General features: G+C 43.6%; 1 protein-coding gene across 2 annotated transcripts in view; it reads right to left on the bottom strand.

The window, feature by feature from the left end:
- jakmip2 (janus kinase and microtubule interacting protein 2) overlaps window positions 1-20,611 on the bottom strand; it is a gene marked incomplete at both ends in the record, with an annotated part of 66,000 nt that overhangs the window by 24,153 nt on the left and 21,236 nt on the right. Inside the window, 6 exons of one of the 2 annotated variants that reach the window (XM_083648403.1) lie at window positions 1,377-1,445; window positions 1,528-1,593; window positions 3,552-3,605; window positions 5,786-5,887; window positions 17,673-17,771; window positions 18,330-18,398. In XM_083648403.1, coding sequence (XP_083504529.1) covers window positions 1,377-1,445; window positions 1,528-1,593; window positions 3,552-3,605; window positions 5,786-5,887; window positions 17,673-17,771; window positions 18,330-18,398 — 459 coding nt within the window. The remainder of the gene's footprint in view (window positions 1-1,376; window positions 1,446-1,527; window positions 1,594-3,551; window positions 3,606-5,785; window positions 5,888-17,672; window positions 17,772-18,329; window positions 18,399-20,611) is intronic. The other variant, XM_083648404.1, reaches the window with a different exon arrangement.

Raw genomic sequence — 20,611 nt, 5'->3', positions numbered from 1 at the left:
CAGTGATTTCTCGAGGCCCACAGAATATTGTGTGATATTACTATGTAAACACTGAACACGCACAAAGAACGATGAGACTCTATTCTATCATCTGCAAAAAAAAGTTTATTGATCCCATTTTCCGTTCTTTAGTTATGAGCCGGAGAAGATAGGCTGTTTTGAGCAAAAAGACACTTTTCAAATTAGAAGCTGAGTTATTCCGCCTTTTGTGAAATGCAGCATTTCAAGCACATTCACTGAGTCATCTGGTGGGCATCGGATATTCTGGCTTGCGTTTGTCAATCCTGTCCTGCTGCCTGGGTCTGTCTGGGTGTTGCGCGCTGCTCTGCGTGCCCCCCCCCCCCCCCCCCCCCCGCCCCGCCCCGCCCCGCCCCGCCTCGCCTCGCCTCGCCTCAACTGCACACTCCTCCTCCTGTCTGTGGTGGCTCTCTGCTGAGTTTGCTGTGCGCACAGTGAAGGGACATCGACATCCTGCTTTTTTACAGCGTTCCGCGTGTGTTTGTCACCGGCAACGATGCTTCCAGTTGAGAATAATAACAACTCCACGGTGTGGATGTGCGGATGTGCTGTCCGGCTCAATTGTGGGAGCAGATTGGCTGCTGCAGGCACAGCTGCAGTAACGTGCTTCAGCATATCGATGCATACGGATGCGATGCGATTTCCGTTTCCATAACTTCTTCTTTGTTTTTTCCTTGCCTTTCTGTTATGTGGAGAGCACTGTCGCCACCTAAGGGTTCTGTAAAATAGGTTAGACACATCCAATAGCTATAATATTTGTACATCAGAGGCAGAAGGCTTTGATCGACGCCCCACCGTCAAAAAACGCAATTGACGAACATGTCCGTCCTTGGCACTCTACGTTACTATTTGAAATGACGAACATGTCCGTCCTTGGCACTCAATGAGTTAATATCTTGATAGAATATTGGTCCTAAAAGCAACATTCAGAGAAAATCACCCTGAAAATTGGTGAACAAGCTTGGTTTCCCCCGAACAAAATTAGTTTGCTAACAAATTATGAATAATTTATTTAATTATCCTAAAACTGTTGTTTGTTATATTGAGTGCATTCTTCAACATCTAAACTTGCACAATTTTTCTGTTTGTTTTCAATTTGTGCAATTTCACAGTTGCATACTTGTGTGTGTAGAATGGTCATACACACGAGGCCATTTCCATCAGTGGACAACTAGCAACAAAGTGACCCAGGGTCAAACATCAACACCGGACTTTTTAACAAGCAACATGTTCCATCCTGTGTGACTGAAGCAAGTTCAAGCAACAATGCTGAGGCTGCCTGTGTGTTATTGCCCATAGGAGTTGTCCAAAAATGTTATGTTGTGTATCGTTGCCTTCAAGGCTCCAGATTTCCTCACCATCTCTATCTCCAGATCCATCATCTTCTGGTGCAGCGCTGCCTCGGTCCCTTCGATCTGCTGGATCCACTAGAGGGCAGCAGAAACACAAGTCAGGTCAGTACCTTCAATTAAAATCACTGTTATCAGAGCAACTGTTAGATGCACTTACCTTTTCCGCTAGAGACAAAACAGTGCTAGCTTGAATAATGGCCACTTGTTCCTCATTTCGTAGGTTCTATACAAGGGGAAAAATAGGTTTAATGACTTATAATAAACAATTTGCATAGTGTTTTGATAGCATTTAATGACATAATAAACAATTTGCATAGTGTTTTGATAGCACTGTTATCTGATTGATTTGTTACTTTATTTTAGTGTCACAGTGCCCAGCCCACATGGACTTACAAGACAATTAAATATTCAGTTGCATCAGTATACAATGTAAAAAGAAACATATCAATATGAAAACTTGTTTCCCATGCGTTACAAATAGTTTGCTACATATAATCACCATTTTCTGAAATGTAACTTAAAGTCTTTCATAATCATCACCCGAATATAAATAAACATAAACATAGACATTTTACTCCTCCTCTAACTGCTAATATCATCATGCGACAGTAGAACACAAAATGGATTTCACTTTCAATTTCTCACAAATTACAGAACAGACAAGAGAAACAAAAACGGTCCTGCTCTGGGCTACCACTGAATCTACCTGTTTCCATAACTAAAGGTAAAGTATCAGACCTTAACTGTGCACAGAGCGAATGGCTGCGTTTCCCAACAAAGAAGCTTGTTAAGGAGTTAAGAAGCTTGTTAAGGAGTTAAGAAGGCTCCAAAGAAGTGTTTCCCTTCTTAACACATCGCTAAAGAAGGCTCTTAAGTAGCATCTTTACTGGAGCTGTCCAAAATCTCGATGTGAGAGGTCCTCTGCGGCCCACTAGATGGCACTCTGAGTTAGGGCTGTGAATCTTCACTGGCCTCACGATTCGATTCGATTCGATTACGATTCAGAGGGCTACGATTCGATTCGATTACGATTATCGATGCATCTCGATGCATCTTAAATCGATGCATCACTTCTTTCCCCCAATACATGATTTATTTTTTCTCACTTTCTTTTTTGCATTGTATTATGATCCATAATTAAAATAAACAACTGCATGTACTTCCATTATATTTTATTTCATTATAAAAAAAAAGAAAAAGAAAATTAATAATCGATTTTTGACATTTGTGAATCGATGCAGAATCGTGCACGTCCGCATCGCGATGCATCTTATAATCGATTATTTTTGACACCCCTACTCTGAGCCCACCAGTGGGCCATGACCCAGTGGTTGAGAAACACTGTTGTAGAATAACCTAATCGTGGTCATGATAAAAAAGAACTTCTTCTATTAAACATTATTTATTTCAGACATGGACTGCAGTTCAAACTGCTTTATACACAGCATACAACACAATTGCGAGAAACACTACAGAATTTAAGCGACCTTTGGTTCTGTGAAAGGTGCTATATAAATCCACAACATTCTTATTATAAAAGCAATCCATTCTGATTAGAGGAATATAGCCTACGGTAAAACATTTAAAACACAAGTAACCATACATAGAGGGGAGATTTTCAAGTGTTCCCCAATTTTAAACACTAAAGGGTGCATGAAAGAAAGGAAAAAGGGAAAAACACAAGAGGAACAGTGGACACAAGTATCTCCTTTTGCCTGACGCGGCTGGATCTGCCAGTGTTTCGTTATTAAGAAGGTGTTAAGAATGCCCCAGACTCTTCTTACAAAACCTTCTTAACGAAAGATCATCTTAGCACTGAGAAGCTTTTGGGAAACGCAGCCTTCTTAACGAAAGATAATTTTAGGCTAAGAAGCAATCGGGAAACGCAATGGCTTTGTTGGCTTCTTACGGGAGCCTTAAGAAGGGTCAAAAAAGCTTCTTAGCGCTAAGAAGCTTTTGGGAAACGCATGCCTTCATAACGAAAGATCATCTTAGGCTAAGAAGCAATTGGGAAACGCGTTTGCTTCTTAAGGGGGCCTTAAGAAGGGTTAAAGAAGCTTATTAGCGCTAAGAAGCTTTTGGGAAACCCAGCCATTGTTGGTTTTGGGTCACATACTGTATGGTTCTATGAGCTGTGGATATTATGCTTTGTGTTGTGCTGTTAAAAACCATCTGACTTACCCCATTGTCTCCCAGGATATCTAGGAGTTTGATGAGGTCAGGTATACACACGTCCTGTGAAAAATGGAAAACCACAGTTGGCATCAGAAATCATCCTAATAATCTGTCAATATCGGGCGTCCGGGTAGTGTAGATTCCCTGCCTACCAACGCGAGGGGCGCAGGTTCGCATCCTCGTGTTACCTCCAGCTTGGTTGGGCATCTGTACAGGCACGATTATCTGGTGTCTGCGGGAGAGAAGCCGGAATGAGGGTATTTGTCCTGGTCGCTGCACTAGCGCCTCCTCTGGTCGGTCGGTGCGCCTGTCCGGAGGGAAGCAAACTGGTGGGAATAGCGTGATCCTCCCACGTGCTACGTCCTACCAGTGAAGCTCCCGCTGTCAGGTGAAAAGAAGCGGCTGACAGCGGCGCATGTCGCAGAGGAAGCATGGTGCTAGTCTTGGCTCTCCCCAGATCGGCAGAGGGTGGAGCAGCGACCAGGGCAGCAGGGGGGGAAATTGGCCAAGTGCAATTGGGGAGAAAATGGGGAAAAAATCGGAAAAACATAAAATAATAATAATAATAAAAATAATAATAATAACAATCTGTCAATATCATACCAATAGCAATAACATATCTTACTAGTATATCAGGGTATATGCAGGAATCCCATCAATATCTTGCAATAAAAATATTATAAAAAAAATAGCGGAAGGGTGCGCGGCGCACAATTGCACATGCGTGAAATGATCATTACAAATGAGCGTGCGATGCACGTGATATTTCTAGTAATTGCTTAAGTTTTATTGAAAACTTTCAAGGTGCCTTAAGATATACTTCTTTCAATAACATAAAAACATTATATTTTCCAAAGGGACCGTTCGTTATTTAGGGAAGGGTCCACTGGAGGAAAATAGGGGAGGGTCATCCTGTTTTAAATTTAGTCTGAGGGAGGGTACACTCTCTTTCATTTGAGTCCAGGGGAGGGGTATACAATTTTGATTTGATAAAAATATATAAACTTTTTTTTTTTTTTTGTATGTTTGCTTTTCGGTCTTCAACTACTGAATTGCTTCATTTACACCCCTCCTGTCCAAACTGTTTGGTATGTCCCGGTGCATTGTTTCTCTTTGGCGGTCCTATCTGTCGATCTTTGTGCTTGGCCTATCCAGACAGCGCAGTGCAGAGGAATTCCTTTTGGATATGTCATTACGCACGGACGTGCCACACCAGGACATCAAATTCTGCTGCTAAAATGGGGTATTACACAGACACAGTCCGTCACAACATGCAGTGAACCTGCACCTGAAGCTCTTATAACAGACCTGTTTGTCGCTCTAAAATCCCCAAAATAGAACAGATTGCTGTCATTCCACTTGCTCTGTATCCACAAGCTCCCAACTGACATTTCCGTATGTGCCAAGCATGCTATAGCACCTGGGAATCAAAGACTGCGACCAAAACGCAAAAGTAGGGCTAATATTAACAAGCGGTAGGCCTAATTTGTCATTTGGCTGCGGTAATTTGGTTAAAGAAAACAACGAAACCCTTACAACTTCTGTCTATAGGCTATAATGGAGATGATATGACCACCTGAAAATAATAAGATAGGCTAATAATAAATAGCCTAATGAACAATCTTATCACAGAAGAAGCTGGCTCGAATGAGACCATGCCTCTCATTTGCCATAGGCTATACGCGAGGTAGGCTACGTTAAATTGGTCTGCTGTCTGCTGATGACGGCAATCATGCAAAAAATCCCCCCAAAAATCCATGCAGTTTCACCATCACCAGAACACATGATGTGAAGAATGAAGATGTTTTAACCATAAAATGCTGGTCCTCAACCTATTACGCATAGCGCAGCTGGCAACGGGAGCTCGTTTAATATATATTTTTTTTAAATATTAATTAGCTTAATAATGCATTGATCCTATATTTCATCTCATAGTGCAAGTCGAGGTGTTTGTGTGCTTTGCCTCATGCGTGATGCCCGCCTTGTGCTGCCTATGATTTCATTGACAATGAACATTGCTATTGACACTGTTTTCCCAGCAAAAATAGCAGGCTATAACATTCGTTGTGGGAGGGTCAATCACATTTTTCCAATCACTTGGGGAGGGCCAAAGAAAAATATATTTTGGTCACAGGAGGGTTACAGCTTTTTATTTCAGAGGACTCGAAATCCCTCCAGTGACCCCCCTTCTAAATAACGAACGGTCCCTAAGTAACTAAAAGAGGAGAGTGTCTGCGTACCTTGACCCCTTCCTTCATGCAGTAGATCTGCAGAGCGCTGACCCCCTCAGAGAAGGGATGCATCCTCAGGTGGTTGAACGGAGGCGACCTCCTCTCTCGCTCCTACAAAGAAACAGAAATAGATGTAAGTTAAGATGTAAGTTAATTTCATTACACTAAGGGGAATTATTTAAAAAAATGTACCTTGGTCTCTGTTTCTAATCTTATGAATGTCTATTATATTCAAATATTTTTATTGATTTTTTTCAAACAGACAAAAAACTCACAAAACGTAAACCCCCGTTTCCTACATGGAGACACAAAAAGAAAAGAAAAGACAAAACAAAACAGCAACATATAACTGATGACCACTACCTCACACAGTTCCCATCTCCACCTTATCATAGAAACATAAAAAAGTAGACAGAATATAGTTTTACTCTATTGCAGCATATTGAGACTCAAAAAAAAAAAAAAAAATGGTTGCCAGACTTTAAAAAACTTTTGCACAGACGCTCGGATTGAATATATGAAAAGAATGTTCTAAACGCATAGGCTAGAAAAATATAGCCTATCCCTATGTCATGATGAGATTAGATTGGTGAAAGTTTGTCCAGAATTATATCGTTTTCTCTCCCCTGCTGCACAGGTAGGATGATGCAAATAAATATAGCCTACATTATGTAAAGTCATTGCAGAAATGTGTTTTTATTGTCGAAGTAAATGTGAAGTAAACTAGGTCTTATTGGAGCGGAGCGGACATCACAGTAGAACCGTGTTACGGCTGTCTCTCATCTAAATCACGCTATACCTGCGAGGCATATACAGTATATACCCCCAGGATGACATATATGTTTCACATAGGGTTGTGTTTGGATTTCGATGTTTTATTTGGTCCAATATTGAAATGTTCGAGAATTCCATGTTGTGTGAACAGAAACATTATTTCTATCTACCACTTTAGGCAATTTAGGCTGATTTGGTTGATATTTCTTCTCGAAATGTATTCGCCTTAATGCATGCTGGGAGATTTGAGGGAGTGAGAGAGAAAGAGAGGGGGAGAGAACAGCTTTTTTTTCATCTGTCTTTGTGCTGCGCAAGAGAGGGAGTGAGAGAGAGAGAGAGGTGGGGGGGGGGAACAGCCTCTGAATGACAGGGGCTCAAAACTACGATATAACCACTTTTTTCCATTGGTCTTTGTGCCTGTCTGACGCGCGCGAGAGAGGGAGTGAGAGAGAGAGAGGGGGGGGCGAGTGTGAGATGGCAGAGGAGAGCTCCACGCAATTACAATATAACCGGCGCACTGAATAAGACCTGGTTTTGAAAAGCGCTAAATTAACGCCAGGGGGGAAGATATCGTTAGGTCGGTATTCATTCTGGCCTATACTGGCACTGCGCCACGCCTCTTCTGCGTAAAGCGCATTTCGGGGCCTAAAACCATGTTGCTATCTTCTAGAGCAGTGGTTCTCAACTGGTGTAGCCTCAGGACCCACTATTTTCCTAGGGCCGATCGCTTGTTTAAAGATGAGTTTCGTCTGTACACACACTGACAGCTGCCAGCTCGCTGGTCTGACACACACTACTAGTAGTTTTCCGGGAGGTTGGTCGTTGCAAGGTAGAATGGCCCTCCTTAACCTTGCGCAGGTTGAGTCACTGGTTCCTCTTCATTTATAAGGCCATTCTGGGACAGCGCCCACCTTATTTATGCTCGCTAATCACCCTGCAGGAAAACCGCACTTATCAGTTACGTTCTCAAAATAGAGTCCTGCTGACCGTACCAAAGGCTCGGACTGAGTTTGGCAAAAAGGCCTTCCATTTGTCTGCCCCTCTGGCCTGGAATGAGCTTCAAGAAACACTGAATCTACAGGAGCTTGTCTCATTAGACAGTTTTAAAGTGATGTTAAAAGTCATGGAGGCTAATGAAATGCAGGTCTGTAAGTGTCATGATTTGTGAGTGGTAACAATAGTTATTAGATTGAACCATGCTGTGAAATATGTTGTACTTTTTCTTTTCTTTTAATCTTTGGTTGTTAGTTGCTTATATGCAAATGTTGTGGTGATATGTTATGTAACTGTATGTCTGTAACCCTGTGCTGCCTCTTGGCCAGGTCTCTCTTGCAAAAGAGGTTTTTAATCTCAATGAGACTAACCTGGTTAAATAAAGGTCAAATAAAAAATAAATAATTTAAGTGGTAATCCATGAAATGTCTTGCCACACATCACTTGTCAAGCAAACAGTTGATGCAGTACTGTGATTTTCTATTGATGACGTTTGAGTGTCCTACTGTATCATCACCATACATGAATGAAGTTCTAGGAAATACCTTTGGTGTCCCTTCCCCGTAACGTTACAAAGTAGAGTTGACTTCTTCAAACGACAAGTTATCTACTGACGACCAAACATTTCACAACTGTGTGTTCAGTCCAGCACTGTGCTGTGATGTTCACTCTCCTCTGTGGTCAGCAGAGGGCATCTTTATCCCTTGTTTTTCAGTATCTGCACTGCAGCATAGTGAGAGCACAAAGACCACCATCGGCTAGATCTCTGCCTGACTGCTTGCTTGACTGACTGCTTGGCTGTACGGCAGAACTGACGAGCCGGTAACAACAGAGGTGAAAACAGTGATGGGTGACAAGCTGTAGGCCCTGAGCTGTCATGCACAGCATGGCGATGGCCTACGTGTGTGTGTGTTTGTGTGTGTGTGTGTGTGTGTGTCTGTGTGTGTGTGTGTGGTCTCCCAAAGAGAAGGGCCAGGCAGTTAGCGAGGTATTGTTCAATATCTGCTATTATTGGTAGCCGCTCAATATGGAGGAGGTGCTGCTTTTGGTACCCATGAAGTCGATAGTACTGATTGTTATCATGTCTTACAGTAGAACTGCTTTTGTCGACCTGTTATTGTCATCATCCTGTGTGTTGTTATCCTACAGTATGTGTTGTGGTTGCCGATTGGGCACTTATGTAACTGACTGACTCCCAATATCTGATTGCACTATTAGTGTTTATGCCCTTTGCATACATGGGAGTTTACGGAAGTTCTACCAAGAGACGGAACTAGTTACGTCATCACATTCAATTATCCAATAACAGCCTGCCATTCGTCCAAGCGGTCTGGTTAAAAGGAGTGCCCCTCCTACCTGTCTATTGCTCTTGTCTCCTATGCATTGCAGCATCAAAGCATGTCAGACTCACCAGCTCCAGGTCGGTGCGTTATCTTGCCTCAGCAGTTTATAATGTCATTAATGTTTCTAACTAACCCAAAACTTTTTCCAGGTTTAACCAATATATATATATATATGGGTTCGGGGGTGTTTTTGTTTAGAATTCTGGCCAGAATTTCACATCTGAGACCAAACTGCTAGATATTCTACAATCTTCATCAATTTCACAAAGTGCCCTCTATGGGTTCAAACCTGCTTTTGCGGGGCCTCAATTAAATGGATTTTGGTACATCGTTACGTTACGGTGGTTTTACACGTGGTGTTCTTCAATGTGAATCGTATATCGGCTTCGTTTTATGCATTAAAAAGCAACGTGAGCCGTTCGGGTGTTTGGATAATGTAATGCAGCAGGGGTAGTCAGCTATTGTGGCTAATGCAGCAGCTAACATTACTTTTCATGGCGGTAAAATGCCACTGAATGACCAAATTGTATAACTTTTAACCATTTTGAATATCATTGTTCCCATAAGGGCCACCAGCATTGGTTAGTCGTCTATAACGTGACTATATTTATAACATGCTCCGGACGGAATCAGGTCTGAACAGTCAAAGAGGAGAAGCTGCTCTGCCTGTTTCAAGCGAGGCAGAATGCTGTCCTGCCAGAAATCTGTAAGAAGTGTCATTCAATTGCAAACTTCAGCAATCTGCCAATTTGGTTCATAGAAGACCACCTCTGAGTGGATGCCATGTCGCTATGATCATCCTAGTGGTCCCCCTTTGGTTCAAGCCAAAATGGCACCAGGGCAGTTGTTTAAAGCATAAAGAGTGTCATATCTTGCCTTCATATTCTTGTCTGCAGCCAGCTTTAGCAGCTGGCGTTAATTCACATTGAGAAGCTCACATGCTAATGGCTTCACGATGTGCATCATTGTAGAGGTTCTTTCACTCAATTCATTAATAAACCAGCTTCAGCAGCTGGCATTCAGGCATGTAATCCTCATATGCCACATCAAATTGTTGTATGGTTTATTCTTTACTTAAATGGTGTTCTTTCTTTTTCAGCAAGCAGGCCGAATCAGTAATCTGGGTGAACGCTCTCTTCAAAAGAAGAGATCACTGATGTGGCTCCATCAGTGGTTTTTGGGGGGTATTTTTAGAGGTGAATGGCGCAGAAAAGTGGCACCACGAGTTCCCCACTTCCTCCCAGTAGGGAATCGATCTTTCTCTACAAGATTCACTCTGGTATGGCAAATGTATACGAAACTACAGTCTCGATCATAAACAAAAGGTGCTCCTCCCAGTCCACCGTGGCTTTAAGGTGCAGTGCAGTATCACACGGGTTTCTGTCAGGCATAACTGGTCAGGTCAGCAGAGCTCATTCCCCGGTCACAGTGCAGTAGATTCAGCAGAGCACATCCCTGGTCACAGCACAGTGGCTTCAGCAAAGCATATCCCCGGTCACAGCACAGTGGCTTCAGCAAAGCATATCCCTGGTCACAGCACAGTGGCTTCAGCAAAGCATATCCCCGGTTACAGCACAGTGGCTTCAGCAAAGCATATCCCCGGTCACAGCACAGTGGCTTCAGCAAAGCATATCCCCGGGCACAGCACAGTGGCTTCAGCAAAGCATATCCAGGTCACAGCACAGTGGCTTCAGCAAAGCTTATCCCCGGTCACAGCACAGTGGCTTCAGCAAAGCTTATCCCCGGTCACAGCACAGTGGCTCCAGCACTCCTCCCCGGTCACAGCACAGTGGCTTCAGCAAAGCATATCCCCGGTCACAGCCAGTGGCTTCAGCAGAGCATCACCTTGCCTCATCCAAACAGTACACGAGAGTCGCCATTGTTCCAGCCTCAATTCAGAGCTTTCCAGGGCGAATCCAGTTTTCCAGTTCCTTATCACTCATCACATTTTCTGTTGCCAGTGCTCCCCTTGTCTGTCTCTGTCGTCATAGTGTGTGTCTGTTGAATCTAGCAAACTGCAACCCCCGGCATCCTAGGCCTAGCTTCACCCGCTGTTTTGACCCTTCTTTCCCTAGGCAATGCTCTAACCCTTCGGTTTGCCTACTTCTCAAAGGTTCAAGGCGCACCTACTCTTCCATCACCCTGGAGATCCTGCTCCTCTCGGTCTCGTTTCCTCTAACCATGTACCCCCTTTCCCCAGGTCTTCCTCAAACACCTGGTTCTCTCACTTGCCCTCCCTGCTGAAACACTGTGGGCTTCCTCCCCACTGTTACTCTTCTTACTCCCTAAGAATAGGATCAGCAACCATATCCATCATGCAGGGGTACCGGGATCCCAAACTCCTGGGAAGGCGGTCCTCTGGCACTCATGCCTCTCACATGAGGCCTGATCCTACCTCCGGCCTCAAGGCCCAGAAATCCATGACTCTTAAAAGGTAAAATTCATAATCATAATTCGACTTGCAATTACTGCCGATCTAATCCATGGCTTTTTAAAAGGTAAAATCCATCGTTAAACTTCATTTGCAATTACTGGTGGTCTGGGGTGGCCTGTTCACTCCATGCATTGTACATTAATCTCACTCATTTCTGTCTACTAAAGTAACCTGTGTCCACTTAACTATCAGGCTCACATCAGCACTGCCCTGGTAAGTCCATAATTACATTTCTCTAAGTCTTGTCAAATTACTTTTGGGGAGGGTTCCGACGCCCCTGCCAATCCATGGCAGGTCCGCCGTCACGTGGCTGATCATCCGTCACGTGGCCGATTCCCGGTCACGTGGCTGATCCCCCTTTTGGCCAAGGAGCTCTCCGCCAAAGACAATCTTACATTCAATAAATCTTGTTAAATCTTACATTCAATAAATATTGTTAAAGCTTGGTCGGCGTTGTGTGTAGTCTCTTAAGGTAGAAATGGGAGTTTACGGAAGTTCTACCAAGAGACGGAACTAGTTACGTCATCACATTCAATTATCCAATAACAGCCTGCCATTCGTCCAAGCGGTCTGGTTAAAAGGAGTGCCCCTCCTACCTGTCTATTGCTCTTGTCTCCTATGCATTGCAGCATCAACCCACCACCTCCCCGGCTTCCACCCCAGTACCACCAGGTGAAGGCTCCTTTCCTAAAGGGGGAGGGTTCCGACGCCCCTGCCAATCCATGGCAGGTCCGCCGTCACGTGGCTGATCATCCGTCACGTGGCCGATTCCCGGTCACGTGGCTGATCCCCCTTTTGGCCAAGGAGCTCTCCGCCAAAGACAATCTTACATTCAATAAATCTTGTTAAATCTTACATTCAATAAATATTGTTAAAGCTTGGTCGGCGTTGTGTGTAGTCTCTTAAGGTAGAATTGTATTTATGTGGACAGAAATAAATCATTCAAGTGTGCGTGTGTGTGTGTGTGTGTGTGTGTGTGTGCGTGCGTGTACGTGTGTATGGGACACTATTGATTTCTAAGATGTTTCACACCAACTGCGAATCTGGATTATTCGCACGGAGGCGGAACTTTCGTGTGGCGAGAGAGGGAGAGAAATAAACCACAACCACTTTTGCAGCCTTCCATCTGCGAAAGCATCCACTTGACCAATGAACACTTTTGCTTTCTATGATGTCGCATTTTCAAATGCTGTCCCAGGTTGAAATCTACGCTGAAATGTCCGCTGGCTTTTTTCACTAGTTAGGCCATGCGCCTTTACGCACAGGTGAGGCGGAGGTGCGCTCTGATCCATGTCCACAGTAGACTAGGAAGGCTATAGTAGGCTATAGGCAAAAATGTAATTATCGCCTGCCAAAGTGGTGGCGCTTCTCACAGACAACATATGGAAACCATGATCTATTTTCTCCACAGCTGTAGCAAACAGCAGGTGGTCTCGTCTCAAACACTGCAATTTCGTAGCTCAGGCTCGAGGCATCGCGTCATGTAAAATCCACTGCAGGCCTTTGAACCATTTTAATACTTGTATTTTATTTTTTTCTATCAACACTAGAAAGGCCAATAGGTGTCAGGGGTCGGAGGGCACATTGTCACATGCTTTTTGGTTCTGCGCTTCACTGTCCGGATTCTGGGCTAAGATATTTGACTGGTACTCGAAGGCTTATAAAATAACCCTTCAGCCCGAAGCAGAACTTGCCATCTTTGGCTGCTCGGAACTCTCTCTGGACTTCCCCACAACTGTGCAGCAATCTCTGACGCAAGGGACAATTGTTGCCAAAAAACTCATCTTGAAAGAATGGAAGTCTTCTACTTCGCCTCCTTTTAAACTGTGGCTGACGGAAATGACCTCTGTTATACGGATGGAGAGGATTAGGTTCCTGAGGACTGCCAAACTAAAGAAATTCTTTGCCATTTGGGGCCCGTTTCTAGCCTACCTTGTTGAGGTTGCGGGAGACGGATGAGCACAATAATGTACCTCTTGTAAAAAATATAAGCACCTTACATAACTGGTAGCACTGAATGTTGAAAATGTGTATTTATTTTTATTTTTGTGTTTGTTTTCGTTTTTGTTTTTTCCGTTTTGTGTCTGAGCCTGTTTGTCTTGTTCATATGTTGTTTTGAAAAGCTGAAAATAAAATATATAAAAAAAAAAAAAAAAAAAAAAAAAAAAAAAAAAACACTAGAAAGGCCTTAGGCTGGCGTTGAGGTTTTAAATTAAATTTCTGAAACACTGGAAATAAGACGTTTTGAAAGATTCACTGCACAACACTATGGTTCTGTATTTCCGTTGCTTATCCAAAAATGAATATCAACAGCTAGCTCATCATCAGAAACACCTTTTTATACAATGTACGTCAATAATCCGCTTCAGAGAATTCCAGGGGGAGTGTGTTGAGAGTGGGTCGGAAGACTATATGGAGAGGAGAGGAGAGGAGAGCTGTGTAGTGCACGTTATGGCATGTTCCCAAAAGGATTGACAAGTTTTCTTTCTGTGGGTGAGAAATTGAAAGACTAGAATGTGAAAACGGGACTGGTGTGTAAGCTTTGCATCAATATGAGCACATCATTTTCTGCAAATCCATCCTGCATTTTCTCATGGCACCGGTGTTAAACAGCTTTAATGTGGACTTAATGCAGTAAAGCTGTCCCACACAAGGATCAAATATAAACTCTATGCTATAATGTACAACCTAATTAATTTACGTTCCCTACAATCCAAACTCCAACCATGCTCAGTCAGCAAAAATGCAGCCATCCGGGTGCACTGCACTCATTGGGACATGTTGGTATAACCAGGAAGCATTTCACTGCTACTGGCTCAGATACGTCCAAAGATGACTAACTAATACAAAGATGTAAGGTGGGATCTCATCAGCATCTCTTTCACATTGCTGCTAGGTTTGGCTTCTCGCTCTCTTGCTTCGAATCTGAAGTGTGTATACTGTTTATGTTCACCAGCTCAGTGGCCTTGTGGTTTGAGTGTCCGCCCTGAGACTGGGAGGTCGTGAGTTCGATCCCCGGCCGAGTCATACCAAAGACTATAAAAATGGGACCCATTTGCCTCCCTGCTTGGCACTCTGCATCAAAGGGTTGGAATTGGGGGGTCAGATCACCAAATGATTCCCGAGCGTGGCACTGCTGCAGCTCACCACTCCCCCAGGGGATGGGTCAAATGCGGAGAACAAATTTCGCACAGTCACTCAGGTGTGTGACAATCAGTGGGACTTTACTTTACCAAAATGCCTTATTCCTACTTGAATTATTATGACCAACAACTGTCCAACTCCACTGGGATATGTTTTCACCCCATTCTATCTGTTTGTCTGTTAGCAGGATGTAAAAAAAAAAAGAATGGACTTGCATGAAACTTTGTGGAAAGGTTGGTCATGGGTTAACCCATGCAAGATAATCTTCATAAATGAACACTTTTGAAGAGTTTTCTGCTGATGGCGATTGTTAGAGATCGCATTTGGTGTTGATGATCTTGCTGAACACAAAGGTCTCAGTATCATGAACCTTATTTCAGGCATCTAATCAAAATCCCCATACAGAAATCCCATTCACTTCCACAGCAGGGAACCAAGTGATGCTAACTTTTTAGGACTCACTCTTGCGGTTCTGAAGTCAATTTCTGATATGAGAGAATGAGCAAATTCTCTTAAATGATGAACGCGCCGGCAGCATTTGGAACTTGGCAAAACAATGTGGGCTCACCTCACAGGACCTAAAAGATGATTGTGCTCAGGTCACAGGACATTTTCTTCAGTCAAACTTTTTTGGGAACCCAGTGGGGTGTCCTGGGTTCACCTCATACCACCTGTTCATTGGGAACCCAGTGGGGTGTCCTGGGTTCACCTCATACCACCTGTTCATTGGGAACTCAGTGGGGTGTCCTGGGTTCACCTCATACCACCTGTTCATTGGGAACCCAGTGGGGTGTCCTGGGTTCACCTCATACCACCTGTTCATTGGGAACTCAGTGGGGTGTCCTGGGTTCACCTCATACCACCTGTTCATTGGGAACTCAGTGGGGTGTCCTGGGTTCACCTCATACCACCTGTTCATTGGGAACTCAGTGGGGTGTCCTGGGTTCACCTCATACTACCTGTTCATTGGGAACCCAGTGGGGTGTCCTGGGTTCACCTCATACCACCTGTTCATTGGGAACCCAGTGGGGTGTCCTGGGTTCACCTCATACCACCTGTTCATTGGGAACTCAGTGGGGTGTCCTGGGTTCACCTCATACTACCTGTTCATTGGGAACCCAGTGGGGTGTCCTGGGTTCACCTCATACCACCTGTTCATTGGGAACCCAGTGGGGTGTCCTGGGTTCACCTCATACCACCTGTTCATTGGGAACCCAGTGGGGTGTCCTGGGTTCACCTCATACTACCTGTTCATTGGGAACCCAGTGGGGTGTCCTGGGTTCACCTCATACCACCTGTTCATTGGGAACCCAGTGGGGTGTCCTGGGTTCACCTCATACCACCTGTTCATTGCGTAACTTAGAATGAGTTTTGGGATGGTATCTTCACAATTATTTGGGCTCGCGGGAACTTATATCCTGTTATAGCATGGGCACACTGCACAATGAACTTATATCCTGTTATAGCATGGGCACACTGCACAATGAACTTATATCCTGTTATAGCATGGGCACACTGCACAATGAACTTATATCCTGTTATAGCATGGGCACACTGCACAATGAACTTATATCCTGTTATAGCATGGGCACACTGCACAATGGCTGTCAGTCGCCGTTCCTTTCACACTACACAACTTGCTGTCTTGTAATCAGGAGTCTTTGGGTCGTTTGGATTTTCACACTATCTGACTGAGCGGCGACAGGGGATCACACATTGTAAGATATTTCACCAGGAGAATCCCCGATGAGGAGTCCACAAACGCAGTCTCACACAGGTCTGCTCGCGGGTTTATTTCTAAACACACACGCTTGCGCAACATGTATGGGTCATTCTACACAATTGGTTCAAAGTCAGAGTTATTACGTTTTCTGCTATCTCACATATCATTTCAGGTTTCAATAGATAATAGAATGATCTTAGTAAGCATCTAAGCTTTGGATACTTAAATCCTTGTATTTATTTTTTATTCATTTTGTTGTTGTGGGACAGCAGTTGGCACCATTTTTTTTTAAATGGCCCATATACTTTCTCCGTCTTTGCTCCTCAGACCGTGCCTGGCGCTCTTATTGGCTGAAACACATTGATGGCAATCAACCAGACATTAGCCTGGTACAGAAGATATTCTTTGGACCTCTGTGACTCATCGGCGAGCTCTCGGAAAGCTCTCCACTCGCGTCTGTGGACACTTCACACTTAACACGTTCACTGCCGTGGATGAGTTAACTCGTCAAAAAAACAACAACGGTTGACTGCCGTTTTTTTGACGGTGGGACGTTGATCAAAGCCCCCTACATCTCCTATAAAAATATGGGAGCCACCGAACGTGTACAACCCATTCCACCGACCCACTAAGTGGCGACAGTGCTCTCCAGACTAGAGAAAGCCAAGCAAAAACAGCAGGAAAAAGCGTGAGGAAACCATTCTCATGGCGAAAACGCTTTCGCGCTGGGAGCTGGCGCACAACGGTGGGGGATTCCAAAAATAGACTCTGGGTGCAACACACTTTGAAACACGTAGCAGAAAGCCCAGAATCGCACGCAGCTTCATCAAAGCTCACAACCGAAACCCCAGAAACGAACGAGCCCGATCCAGACTTGCCCGACGAGCGGCCGCCAGGCAGCACAGACAGGCAGCAGAGACTCGCCTGTGACACACGCTGCAGAGCCACCAGAGACACACCCACGGAGGGAGGAGTTTGAAGGAGAGGGGGGTGGGGGTGCTGTTATATTGGAGGAAATTACTGTTCCGAACTATTGTTTAGATGTCTGATGTCTCACTGATGCCAAAAATAAATGGTTAAAGTGACTGTTCTGCCTGTTCTATCGAATTTCACAAAAAGGCATTTATCTCAGCTTTCCTTCTCAGACGCTGAAACCATGCTGTATTCAACTGCTAATGCCTACATAACAGAACATGATAAAAACTAACTCTTTTAGACAGAGAAAGCACACATTCTATTAGTTCTTTTGATATATTTTGTGTTCACAAAGTCCTAGCAGAAAATAATCCTCTGCTCTTGAAAGATGAGCCAGAATCCCAAAAAAAAACCTTGGCAGAAGCTACCTACTGTATTGGATAAACTGTTGGCAGTGAATGTGTTAACAAGCTAGCGCCAACAGCAATTTGCCTCTGATCTGGAGCTTGGAGCATCTAGTCTAAACTTGGCATAAGTAAACTGTGTTTTGGAGCTCAGTAGGGAACTCACCTCAAGCTCCAGTATCCTGAACTCCAACAGTTCATTCTGGTCTTTGGAGTCCTGAAGCTCCTGCTGTAGCCGACCAGACTCGGAGTCCAACTTGTCCACCTGGACACAAGAGAGAGATCAGGATTAGCCATGTCGGTCACAGAAGAAGAGGCAGGTTATGTCTTTACTTTGATATTGAGTATGACAGAGACAAACCTGGCCATAATCATATCAGAAAACATCTTCAATGGTATTTTGGCTTTTATATCATGCTTATAACCAAGTGTACCATCTCTAAAGTTTTCTTAGAAGTAGTGTGCACATCTAAGAAAAAAACAAGATAAGATTTAACATTGCAAAGGGTTTGTTTTGGCCAGTCTGATTGGTTAAAAGTTTGTTCTGATTAATCGAAGATGCATTCAAACTTGAACTGAAAACATTACCGTACATAATTTCTATGCAAATTATTGGGGGGGGGGGTCATCTGATTTATCGTAATTATCCATGATGTGCGATCCATGATGTGACACAGAGGTGAAATTAACCATTCAGGAGACATAACAATGGGATTATCAGCACAGTTTCAACAAACAGTTGACCAATCAGATTGCTTAGATGAAACTATCTGTTGGACAGAAAACAATGACAAATACAAAAAAACAGCAAGTTGAGGCCAACCTTATCTAATAGCTCCTGATTCCTTCGTAGGAAGAGCTGTTTCTCCTCCACCCATTTGGGGTGAGAGTCCTGATGGGGCAGAAGTAGGGAATCGTTAAAATCAAGACTATTTCTAAAAATAAAAAAGATGGAAATATCATTTGAAAGTTTTTCGTTTCAAGATGTATCCCCAGTTAGAAAAAGAGTGACAGTGAAATCAGTGTTGGCACAACAGTTAAAACAATAGTGGTGTTTTTAATCATTCTAATCATCCAACATCAATCTCAACTCACTATATTTCAGAAATACTGAATCTATGCATGTAGATACTAGGGCTGTGGCGATTCACTTATCTCCCGATTCAATACTATCACGATACTTGGGTGCCGATTCGATATATATTGCGATTCTTAAGTATTGCGATTCTACGATTATTGCGATTCGATATTACGATTTATTGCGATTTTTGTTTATTTTTTCTTTTCTTTTTTCAGTTTGTTTGCTTTTTACACTAGATTAGAACATGGGAAAAGTTGAATCATACACTAGAGACTGTATATTATATCATGAGTAGGGCTGGGCGATATAGTTAAAGGGATAGTTCGGTTTGTTTGAAGTGGGGTCCTATCAGCTAGTCAGATACACTAACTTAATTAGGTACAGTGTTCTTGAAGCGGGGCGCAGCGTCGAACGAGATCCGGCACCCAGAGCAGCAGCATCACCAGCTTTTTCTCTCTCAGTACTGGGGGTCAACAACTAAACAAAAAAACGTAATTTAGCCACCTAAAACAACGGCCACCTAAACAAATCGATATCCGTGTACATGCACGCTCTATTTTGACAATTTTCAGCGCTTTACTTTTCCGCAAAACAGCAGTTTCATTCGGCACTGCTTTTTCTCCCAACCGTACAACTACCGTATTCCTCCGCTACAAGCCTGCACACAGCCGCAGCACTGGATTACTCCGCAGTTATTTGGGGGTAGGCTATTTTATTTATCCCGGTTTGAAGACACAACAAATAGAATACACAGACGAAAATATGAGTGATTTTGATAGCGAGGATGATATGCCATTCACCTTGGTGACAAGAGGATACAATTATGAACCAGAGAGAATACAGAAGAGGAACTTTTGCAGAGAGTGAAGTGAACAGGCAGAGAGATGCGCCTCCTGTCTAAATGACTGGGTGCCCTGGCTGCAGACCTTTTTCACCATTCCCAGGATAAATTGTGGAAAACGTCCCAGACCAGAGAGGCCAGGTGACTTGTTGTCTCTAAAGTAAGTCAGTGTTTTATCTCTCTTCTAAGCCTTCCTGTTTTGTAAACCGCGGCTCTGTGCTCTGTGCTGGCTTTTAGCGGAGGAATACAGTAGTTGTACGGTTGGGAGAAAAAGCAGTGCCGAATGAAACTGCTGTTTTGCGGAAAAGTAAAGCGCTGAAAATTGTCAAAATAGAGCGTGCATGTACACGGATGTCGATTTGTTTAGGTGGCCGTTGTTTTAGGTGTTTTAGGTGGCTAAATTACGTTTTAGTTGTTGACCCCCCGTACTTACAGAGAAAAGGCTGGTTTGGCTGCTGCGCTGAGTGCGCGGTCTCGTTCCACAATGCGCACTCACTCCTGAACACTGTACCTAATTAAGTTAGTGTATCTCACTAGCTGATAGGACCCCACTTCAAACAAACCGAACTATCCCTTTAAAAACAGGGGCGGACTGGGATCATAATTCAAGCCGGGCATTAGATACCAAGCAGGCCAGGCCGATATGGGCCGACGCGTGTGAAATTTGTCCGTTTGAAGCCCAATTTGGGCCAAGTCCAATTTTACAATGAGATGCACCCACTTTAAGCCTGAAGTGTAATTATTACTTCAGACTAACTAATAAAGTAATAAAACCACTAGTAAACCAGTAGGCGGCGCCTGGCCTGCTGTTCAGTGTGTGGCCTGACTGCGGGCACCCAAAAAAAAAAAAAAAAAAAAATTTTTTTTTTTTTTTGCGATTATCGATTCTGGAATAAAAGATCGATTCAAAAAATCGTGACATTAAAAATCGCGATACTTAAGTGAATCGATTTTTTCCCCCACCCCTAGTAGATACAGTGGACTCCTCTTATAGTGATCACTCTGGGATGGGTCAATTTGTTCACTATAAGCGGATGAGTATTATAACAGATTTATTTTTTTATTTTTTATCATGCAGATTACCATCTAAATGACATTTGTATCTTTATTACAATAACAATCGGGCCAGTTACTGCGTATGCCGGTAGCAAAGACAAGTGCTACAGTCAGTGCTACAGACAAC

This window comes from Poromitra crassiceps (genome assembly GCF_964638095.1).
Source record: "Poromitra crassiceps genome assembly, chromosome: 1".
NCBI lineage: Eukaryota > Metazoa > Chordata > Actinopteri > Beryciformes > Melamphaidae > Poromitra > Poromitra crassiceps.
The sequence above is the reverse complement of the archived record's forward strand: the minus strand, read 5'-3'. Positions and strand labels throughout refer to the sequence as shown.